General features: G+C 36.9%; 1 protein-coding gene across 1 annotated transcript; it reads right to left on the bottom strand.

Moving 5' to 3' along the window:
- Positions 1 to 510: 510 nt before the first annotated feature.
- LOC119878279 (olfactory receptor 6C2-like) lies at positions 511 to 1458 on the bottom strand. Its single transcript, XM_038588938.1, has one exon. It carries the CDS (start codon positions 1456 to 1458, stop codon positions 511 to 513), a length of 948 nt encoding a protein of 315 aa, XP_038444866.1.
- Between the last annotated feature and the right edge of the window lie 9547 nt (positions 1459 to 11005).

Here is an 11005-nt window from a genome sequence, read left to right as displayed (position 1 = left end):
TTATTCCCAAACTCCCATTGATATCTCTGTTTCCTTTTGTTGTTTTCATTATTTCGACTGCCCTAGAATGCCCTATTTGGTATAATTTATTTTGATGCATCTTTGCTCTTGCTGTTTTCTATATTGTATTTGGGTCTTCGACTATGCCATTAATTTTGATGACTTTGATTAGGGAAAGAAACTGGTTTTATTAGTATGTAATGTGTCTTCTATAGCACTTATATAGTTTTAATATTATTACTTTCCTTCCTTCCCCAGAACACTGAAGAAAGGATTAGGTCAGAAGTGGCGATGAGTTCAATTATAGTTTATGGTTCTACAGTGAAAGAAAACATCATGAATGAATTTGGTTTGAAAGAAAAAGGAGTTCGATTAAGATGAGATTAGGATGTATTATTAAATGTCTTTGAGAGGGTTAATATGATCAAGTTATAAGCAAAGCAATGCAACAAGCTAGAAGCTGTTGTTACATGTTTAGAGGAATTTCTTCTTTCATTTTACACTGATTTATCAAAACTTCAGTTTCTTTGAGTGAAATGTCATCTTCTTTATGAAGTCATTAAAAGCTTGTTTCACTTGCTTATTTCTCAAGGTGTAAAAGAAGGGGTTCAGCAAGGGTGCAACAGAAGTAGTGAGCACCGAAACACCTTTATTTATGGCTATCTCTTCTTTTGCTGATGACTTGATATAGATGAAGATGCCGCTTCCATAGGTGATGGAAACTACAATCATGTGGGATGAGCAGGTGGAAAAGGCCTTTTTTCTTTGTTGGACAGAGGGGAATCTCAGAATTGTCCTGATGATGTATGTGTAGGACAGAAATACACACACTAAGGTGATAATGAGTGCAAATACAGCCACAAGGATAACCATTTGTTCTATCATCCATGTATCTGAACATGAGATCTTCAGGAGGGGACCTGCATCACAGCTAAAATGATCGATGGCATTCGAGTCACAGAATTCCAGCTGGAGGCACAAGCTAAGGGGTGGGAGAATGATCATCAAGCCAGACACCCAACAGCAGAAGACTAATAAGCTACACACCCTATTGCTCATGATGGTCATGTAATGAAGTGGTTTACAGATAGCAACATAGCGATCATAGGACATGGCTGCCAGGAGAAAAAATTCAGTTGCTCCAAAGAGAATAACAAAAAATATTTGACTTGCACAAGCATTGTAGGTAATAGTATTGGCCCCTGTTGATATGCTATACAGGAATCTAGGAATGCAGACAGTGGTGAATGACACTTCTAAGAAGGAAACATTTCTCAGAAAAAAGTACATAGGAGTTTTAAGATGGGAGTTCACCAGTGTGAGGGTGATAATAGTCCGGTTCCCTGTTACGCTCAAGATGTAGGTGAGAAATAGAAAGATAAAGAGCAGGATTTGCAGTTGTGGGTCGTCTGTCAGTCCCAGCAGGATAAAAGTTGTTATTGCTGTATAGTTTCTCATCACTGACTTTTGAAATCTAACCATCAGCCTATGAAAATAAAAGAGATTTTTGTGGGAAGATCAGTATTAAAATTCTGTAGCAAAACACTGAATACAAAAACCAAGCAAATCAGTCTATTTTCTCATTTCACATCATAATCCATATCACCACTATTCCAACTAGCCTTCCTGAATATTCCATATATGAGCAAATATTCAGGATTCATGTTAATGTAAAACAATCCAACATTTTCTCAGATCATTCTTTCCCCCTGAAAATTTACAAATGTACATGTTAATTGTTTGTAATTCATTACATGGATTGGATTTACAAATAAGAGCAAAAAAATGATGTTATTTAATGTGTACTAAAATGTTCTTTATCCAAGACAAACGTTGGATATATGTCATATCTAGATGATGAAGAACATGACTTCTCTTCAGTTGTTATTTTCAAAGGATTGTTTTAAGGTTAAGATGCATTTTACCTGGAATACAAACAAACAACAATGATAACAAAACACAGCACTGGATCCTGAGATTTCCCTTTGTCTCTTTATTATTATCTGCTTGTACTCCTTATTCTTAAAGATAGTTTGATATGCAATTATTTTATCTATAGTGTGAAAAAAAGGAATATCTTCATATGTATACACCTGACTTTTTAGTTGTCTGTGGCTCCATTTCTCTCAAAAGCCCTGAAATGAAATCTGTGTTTAATATCAATAAATAGTCTTCCAGGAGCTGTGTATCTAGTTTTTTGAGAGGCTGTGGGGAGGGCTAAAGGGAGCGGAAGAGAATCTGAAGCAGATTTCATGCCTAGCACAGAGCCCCATGAGGGCTTGATCTTACAATCCTGAGATCAAGATCTGAGCTGAAACCAAGAGGTGGATGCTCAACCAAGGTGACCCACAAGCTATTCATCTTTAATTACATTTCTTATTCCTTTGAAAAGATACTGTTATTTTCACCTTCTCATCCTAACCCTACTTAGTTTAGGTCTTAGGGCTCTGCAACCCTATTTTCATGTCCAACCTCCTACTGCTCTAACACCCATAAGAACGTTTTTACTGTTGAAGCCATTGGCATATTTTTTGTAGTTATTTTGCCTGATAGCCCCTTCAAATGGATTCCATACCATAATCCTGATTCTATTCCAGATTCTATCTCTTTTTAGTGTCCTATGGCCTCCTCATCCTCTATTAACCTATGAAGCATTGCTATTCCCCAATATTTGTCCTGAAACCTCTCTTTTCTTGTTTTCTCTTTGTTCTTCTTACTCCATGCTCTCCAGGATTTCACTTGGTGCAATTGATTTCACTGCCATTTATATGATGAATTCCAAATCTGGAACTTTTCCAAATAAAAAAATTGCTAAGTGTATATCATCAGTTGGATGTTCCACAGACACTTCATACACTAAGAGCTCAAAATGAAATCACGGTCCTTCTCCAAGCCATCTTCTCTTCTAATGTTCACTATTTATTTATTTTTAAAAGATTTTATTTATTTATGAGAGAGAGAGAGAGAGAGAGAGAGAGAGAGGCGGTGGGAGAAGCAGGCTCCATCCAGGAAGCCCAATGTGGGACTAAACCCCGGGACCCCAGGATCACACCTGGGGCCAAAGGCAGGCGCTAAACCGCTAAGCCACCCAGGCATCCTGTGTTCGCTATTTATTGATAAAGATTAGTCTCTTGTGTGTGGCCTGCAAGGCTCTTCCTGGACAGGGCCTTCCCTATTTGCTTATCTCTTACAAATTCCTTAGCTTTCTTTCTCATAACTTAAGTTCCACAAACATTGAGCGCTTAAATTCCTCATTTTTTTCACATGCTGTCTTCTCTGCAAGGGCTAATCTTTGACTAATGGCAATTGGTGCTTCAGAATTCTCTTTAGGTATCAGTCTTCCAGGGAAATCTTCATTCATCTTTCCAGAGTACGTGAGATTATGATACCGTGTTATTTATAAACGTAAGTAAGCTGCTGCTTACTCTCTAGACCACATTGTATGCTTCCGTATACTTATATTTCTCCTCTAAGTTCCTATAAACTTCTCCAAAATAGAGGTTATGTTTTTATATATCCTTTATTCCATTACATCTGGCACAATAAGTTGTTATGTAAATGCGAACTGAAGAAACAAAAACCTGAGTGGTGAAAAATTAGACAGTAAGACAACTATGAGAAACTTCTAACTCTGGGAAACAAACAAAGAGTTGCAGAGGGGCACGTGGGTGCGGGCATATGGTAACTGAGTGATGGGCATTAATGAGGACACATGATGAGATGAACACTAGGTGTTGTATTATATGCTGGCAAGTCAAAGCATATATTAAAACAAAACAAAACAAAATTAAAATTAAAAACAAAACAAAAACAAAAATTAAAAATAAAACAGAAACAAAAAGGGTGTGGTCTATGTACTGAGACGAAGCTATATTCTTTTTTTTTTTTTTTAATTTTTATTTATTTATGATAGTCACAGAGAGAGAGAGAGAGGCAGAGACACAGGCTCTGCAGGGAGAAGCAGGCTCCATGCACCGGGAGCCCGATGTGGGATTCGATCCCGGGTCTCCAGGATCGCGCCCTGGGCCAAAGGCAGGCGCCAAACCGCTGCGCCACCCAGGGATCCCGAAGCTATATTCTTTAATGCCTATTCTGGTCAGGTGGTTCAGCACTCTTACTTTTTATATCTGTTTCATATTGCACCATCATTTTGAGTACACTCCTACATAAAAATCCAAATTCTAAACTGTGAATCCTTTTCCAGACTTCTTTTTTTTAGCTTCTGAGCTAGTTTCTACTTTAATATTTTAATTCTCCATCTGCTATTATTGATTCCTGTGTATTTGTTTCTAGTAATCTCTCTTCTGCACCTCTTACTTGTTGGGTACTTAGTTTTTTTTCCATTGTCCAGAATTTGCTCCCCATTCAATATTTCTTAGAGACTACAGTTCTGGGTTGTTTTTTTTTTTTTTTTTTTTTTTTTTTGGTTTTTGGTTTTTGGTGTTTTTTTTTGTTTGTTTGTTTGTTTGGTTGTTTTTTTTTGCTTTCTTTTGTTCTGGGTTTTTTTGTTTGTTTGCTTTTTTTTAATAATGAATTTATTTTTTATTGGTGTTCAATTTGACAACATACAGAATAACACCCAGTGCTCATCCCGTCAAGTGCCCCCCTCAGTGCCCGTCACCCATTCACCCCCACCCCCTGCTCTCCTCCCCTTCCACCACCCCTAGTTCATTTCCAAGAGTTAGGAGTCTACATGTTCTATCGCCCTTTCTGATATTTCCCACCCATTTCTTCTCCCTTCCCTTCTATTCCCTTTCACGATTATTTATATTCCCCAAATGAATTGGACCATATAATGTTTGTCCTTCTCTGATTGACTTATTTCACTCAGCATAATACCCTCCAGTTCCATCCACGTCGAAGCAAATGGTGGGTATTTGTCATTTCTAATGGCTGAGTAATATTCCATTGTATACATATACCACATCTTCTTTATCCATTCATCTTTCAATGGACACTGAGGCTCCTTCCACACTTTGGCTATTGTGGACATTGCTGCTAGAACATCGGGGTGCAGGTGTCCCAACGTTTCATTCCATCTGCATCTTTGGGGTAAATCCCCAGCAGTGCAATTACTGGGTCGTAGGGCAGGTCTACTTTTAACTCTTTGGGGAACCTCCACACAGTTTTCCAGAGTGGCTGAACCAGTTCACATTCCCATCAACAGAGTTAGAGTGTCCCCCTTTCTTTGCATCCTCTCCAACATTTGTGGTTTCCTGCCTTGTTAACTTTCCCCATTCTCACTGGTGTGAGGTGGTATTTCATTGTGGTTTTGATTTGTATTTCCCTGATGGCAAGTGATGCAGAGCATTTTCTCATGTGTGTGTTGGCCATGTCTATGTCTTATTCTGTGAGATTTCTGTTCATGTCCTTTTCCCATTTCATGATTGGATTGTTTGTTTCTTTGCTGTTGAGTTTAATAAGTTCTTTATAGAATTTGGAAACTAGCCCTTTATGCTTTCCTTTCTTTTTTAAAGCTTAAATCACTTACACTGTTTTTGAAGATTCATTCCTCTCCTTTTTTTTTTTTTGATTCATTCCTCTCCTAAAAAGAAACTAGAGTGTGGCATGGTTTCCTTAGCTTCCCCATCTCAATCTCTAGTCTCAACCCTCGTCGTCTGATAAGAAGTATTGATGTTCTTCATTCAAGAATCACTTTATAGAGTTTTAATTGAAATCAGTAGCAATTCACATAGGTACTATAGATGGAGATATTCCAGGAGTTCAAGAATAGTCATTGGATCACTTAGGTCACTAACAAATGAACTCTACCCACAAGGAATTTGTTCTTTCTCTGCTATATACCTTGTTATTGCAGAAACTGAGTCTGACAGATAGCATGCATTCATAATTTTAGATGAATGATTTAATGTACCTTATGTATAATTTAACTCAGTCTGCATTTTATTATTTTTTAAAGGAGAGAAAATTTTAGGCAATAATGATAATTAACAGGCTTACACTGCAACATCAGGATGATTCGAATTGCCCTAACTCCTGTGAGTGTACTCAAGATAGAACCTATTTCTTCATTTAAATAATCTACTTCCCTTTCTACACCCAAAAACTTATTTATCTCTTACTGACCCTTTTATAACATGCAATCAATAAATGAAGTGTCTTTTAATATTCATAGTATGAATTTCACCCATCTTTTTATACACATATTAGAAATTCATTTAGCTGTCCAGTTTTTTGTGCTATGTAGAACCAATTTTTAGAGAAACAAATGCCTAAGCATAGAGACAAACCAATAAACCAACTTTTTGTAAGGGAAAATGGTATTCTCCCATTTCTGTGCCTTGAAACTGCCATAGGGCCTCTAAAAACACTTTCATTCAACTTTTCGTTGCCTTGTCAATACTCCTTTCTCTATCTCCTTTTCCATCAATCAGTCACACATCAGTAGCACAATGTTCAACTCTTTATTTGCATTAACACTTCCAAGATGTAGAATATAATAATATAGTAACAGTAAATTGCTCTCTTTTGTGGTGATTATGAATTGGGAGTTGGATGTATACTAGTTACTCTATCACCCCTAGGATATGTGAGCATGAACGAGATTCTTTGGGTAATGGAAATCTCAGGAGTTTGGAATCAGTCAACCTCAAAAAGGAATTCTGAAATATCCAAATAACGGATGACCCTTCCACGCCTAGAGAGTGATTTCTTTGTGAGCCGCTCATACAAATCAGTGGCTTATACAAGGAAAGAAAAGCAGAGTTCTTTGTTCTCAAACTTCCTGAGATTTTTCTTTCTTTTTAAAAAAATAATTTAAAGACACAGAGAGAGGCAGAGACAGACAGAGGGAGAAGCAGGCTCCCCATAGGGAGCCCAATGTGGAACTCGATCCCAGGACCCCGGGATCACACCCTGAGCCAAAGGCAGATGCCCAACCTCTGAGCCACCCAGGGGCCCCTGAGATTTTTCATATCCCCTCAATCTCTGGGCAAATTCTATTTTTGCTTGTGTTAGAAAATCAATTTATTAACAGTTTCTCTTTTGTGCAAATAAAACAGTGTGCTAATAATTTACTATGGCTTATTCTTTGCCTGTCCTTTGATTTTGGTTTATCTAAGAATTGATGCTCTCTGACTACTTCAGGGCTACAAAAAGGGCAAGAAGTAGAACAAACTACAAAGTAACTAAAAATTGACATCCTGCTCTCATCTCCTTTTCCATCCTTCCTCTCTGGATACACAGCAGGCAAAAGTTGCACTTGTGAAATATTCTTTTCACTTTGTTATCTTGAACAGTGTCATACAAGTCATTATCTAGAGAACAAATTGTGCTCCATGAACAATAAAAATGGCCTCTCTCTCCTCCAGTCATCCAATTACTCAAATTATTGTTATTGAGGAATTAGATATTAAGGGAATATTTTTGTTGAATTAACAGATGTTTGGGAAGGATTAAATTAATTCTTTTAAAATTTTTCATTGCAAGAGAATATTTACAAATTAGAAAATGTGGACATTTTAAGCAATGTAATATTCTTTTGGGGTACAAATTCCAAGGATTGGAAGGTATATTTCTGTATGTTCTTGAAATTACACTACACGGGTGAGTAATTATGGATGCAAAAATATAGCTCTGGCTATATGATCTTAAGTCTTACAAAGGGCTATTGCATAGTTCACAACATGTCTACTACAATTTTCCACATTAAAAGTTGAAACAAGCTTAAGTAACCATATTACAGAAGAAATGCCAGCAAATGTTTCTTTCTCTTACCTCCTATAGGAGAAAGTAACTCTTATGTCTACCTACAGTACTTACTCTGGGTAATTACTGGTGGCTTCAGCTGGCAGCTCTTCCTGTGTTTCACTGTGTTGTGCGGAGAAGATGTGCCTCAGCCCAGGTCCAATGGGATTATCAACTCATAGTCACTCTCCAGGCATTTTCTGGAGGGTCTTGAGTTCTTTGAGCTTTCTGTTTTCATATCATATAAAAACTGTCATTGGAGACTCTTATTTTAAACATTGGAAGCATTTTCCTTTGGTCTCGGCCAGGAAGAGAAGAAAACTTAACGTAAGGAAAGAGAATAAACAAATTTCCTCAGGGTTTTGGAAGTCATCTCTGATTGTTCTGAGCTAGGGGTTGGCTTTTCTACTCCAAAAATAATGATATTTATGGTCCTTTGCTCTATCTTCTGGGGATGCCCTGAGATCATGTTTATGAATAACGTAAAGGATCCTTAGAGACCTGAGTTCTAGTGTCACCAAGGAATATTTTGCTTAATGAACTTTGGCAAAGCAGCTAAAATAGCTGCAGGGATGCTCTCCTTTGAGACAATAAGAACAACAGCATCAGAGATCAGGTACCCATCGTACTAATGAGAAAAATTGTGCAAGCTTAACCCAATCTTCTACTACACTTTCTAAAGATATGGGTATATGACACTTTAATAATCAAAATATTTTGCCTTACCTAATCCCGCATGATATAATTTTGTTTGTAAAATGTCTGGTATGTATTGAAAAATTACTATGTTCAATAACATTGAAGAACAAATTTATTTATTTATTTATTTATTTATTTATTTATTTATTTATTTATTTATTTTAACATTTTATTTATTTAATCATGAGAGACACACAGAGAGGCAGAGAGATAGGCAGAGGGAGAATCAGGCTCCCCACAGGAGCCTGATGTGGGATTTGATCCCAGGACCCTGGGATTATACCATGAGCTGAAGGCAGACAGTCAACCACTGAGCCACCCAGGCACCCCTGAATTTATTTTTTTAATTGCAGGAGTATTTACCTACATTTGGCAAACAGGAAAAAACATATATGGCAAACATATTTTTATCCTGCCTACAGACAATGCTTGTTAAGACCATGGATGACTCAAAAATATTTCACTTAATTGGAAGCATGGCTCTAAAATTTCTGTTGTGAAATATCTGCCCCTGAGAATTCGAAATATGTGTTAAGAGGAACCCATGTGAAAATATTTTAAGACATAAACTAAGGTTTGAAGGACAGGTTAAGAAATGTTGCTTTTGATCAATTATAAGGGGGAAATAGGAATTACAGTAGCTTGGAGATGAGATGACTGCTTAGAAATCTGGAAAGACCTTGTATGGTTGCATATTAATTGCTTTGGGAGTTATGATTGATGATGGTAGATTAGGGCTCATGATTAAAACATTTGTCATGATTAAGAATGAAAACTCCTACAGTAAAGGCAGGAGAAAATGCCCTTTGTGCAAAATGCTTGAATAAATAAAGCTAATCTCTACTTTTTATTACTTTTTATTATACCAGCATCACTTCAATGTCTTTTCCTAATTTTCATTTTATATTTTAATTGAGGCAAGTATTTGTTTTTATAATTATTCTTCATTTTAATATTTTTCACACAATAAAGTTTTATTTATTATTAGGATTTATGTTGTGGGAGGCAATATATTATAGGAATAGGTTCTTTTTTTAAGATTTTATTTACTTATTGAGAAAGAGAGATTTTATCCCACCTACGAGGGAGGTGGGAGTTGGATGGAGGTGGGGTGAAAGGGGCAGAGGAAGAGGGGAAAGCAGATCCCCTGCTGAGCAGGAAGCCTGATTCCATCCCTGGACCTGAGATCATGACCTGAGCCAAAGGCAGACACTTAATGGACTGAGCCACCAAGGTGCCCTGAAGCAGGTTCTTTCACGCTGGTAAGTATTCAAATTTTTGGTCTGGGGAATAGAAAGAGGATAAATAATGAATTTAAGATGTATGAAAACTATGACTTTATAGGTTGGATTTGAAAAAAGAAGAATGAATCCTATCAAGCAAATAATATTGTACAACTTCAGAAAGTTTTAGTGCTGGATATTTAAAAATTTTCCTTCCATCCTCTTACCTGTTTTTTACTACTATATGTAGTAGGCTGATATATGTAATATAACTAATACTTTTGCATTTAGAAAGGCCTTGATCTTAAATATATCTTATAACAGGTAGGTCATCTTTTTCCCAGATGATTCTCTTAGATTTTTCACACATATATTATGAGTAAATTTTAATGATTTTTCCATGGATTCATCAATTGGATTTGCAATGCCATACACTTGCATCATTGCACAGCTTTTAAATAAATCAATCGGAGAAGGACAAACATTATATGGTCTCATTTATTTTGGGAATATAAAAAATAGTGAAAAGGAATAAAGGGGAAAGGAGAAAAAACGAGTGGGAAATATCAGAAAGGGAGACAGAACATGAAAGACTCCTAACTCTGGGAAACGAACTAGGGGTGGTGGAAGGGGAGAAGGGCGGGTGGTGGGAGTGACTGGGTGACGGGCACTGAGGTGGGCACTTGATGGGATGAGCACTGGGTGTTATTTCTATATGTTGGCAAATTGAACACCAATAAAAAATAAATTTATAAAATAAATGAATAAATAAATAAATAAATAAATAAATAAATAAATAAATAAATAAAACTTATTTTATAAAACTCTACCATGCGTACAAAACAATGTATCATTGTAGAGGTATCCACAAGCTAGGTTGAGGAACAGAATATTAGCCGTACCTTAGAAACCTCCTGTTTGTCCATCTCTGATCACATCCTTCTTCATCCCTGATAGAGGAATTTAAGGGCCATTTAGTTTCTACTTGGTCTCTTCGTTCTTCTTTTGGTCCGGGGAAGCTGACCAGAATACACTGCATGAACAAGCTCCTTTTCTGTGGATTTTATTTTGAGTTCAGCCATTGAGAGCCCCTTAGAATATCATCATCAAGTATCGTATCAAGATTATGGTTTTGGGACGCCTGTGTGGCTCAGCGGTTGAGCGTCACGTCATGATCCTGGGGTCCTGGGATCGAGTTCCGATCGGGCTCCCTGCATGGAACCTGCTTCTTCATCTGCTTTGTCTCTGCCTCTCTCTTTGTATTTCTCATGAATAAATGAAATCTCCTTTAGCTATGACCTGGAAATGTCTGTGGAGAACCGGTATAAATTTCTCAAATATTTACCAAATATTGTTATATTCTGGAAGTTTTATGA

This window comes from Canis lupus, unplaced genomic scaffold (assembly GCF_011100685.1).
Source record: "Canis lupus familiaris isolate Mischka breed German Shepherd unplaced genomic scaffold, alternate assembly UU_Cfam_GSD_1.0 chrUn_S1356H1536, whole genome shotgun sequence".
In the NCBI taxonomy this organism is placed as follows: Eukaryota; Metazoa; Chordata; class Mammalia; order Carnivora; family Canidae; genus Canis; species Canis lupus.
This window is presented reverse-complemented; position numbering and strand designations above follow the sequence as displayed.

Bases quoted from the DNA above. Each gene is read 5' to 3' on its own strand.
- LOC119878279 (XM_038588938.1), bottom strand. From the start codon at position 1,458: ATGAGAAACTATACAGCAATAACAACTTTTATCCTGCTGGGACTGACA.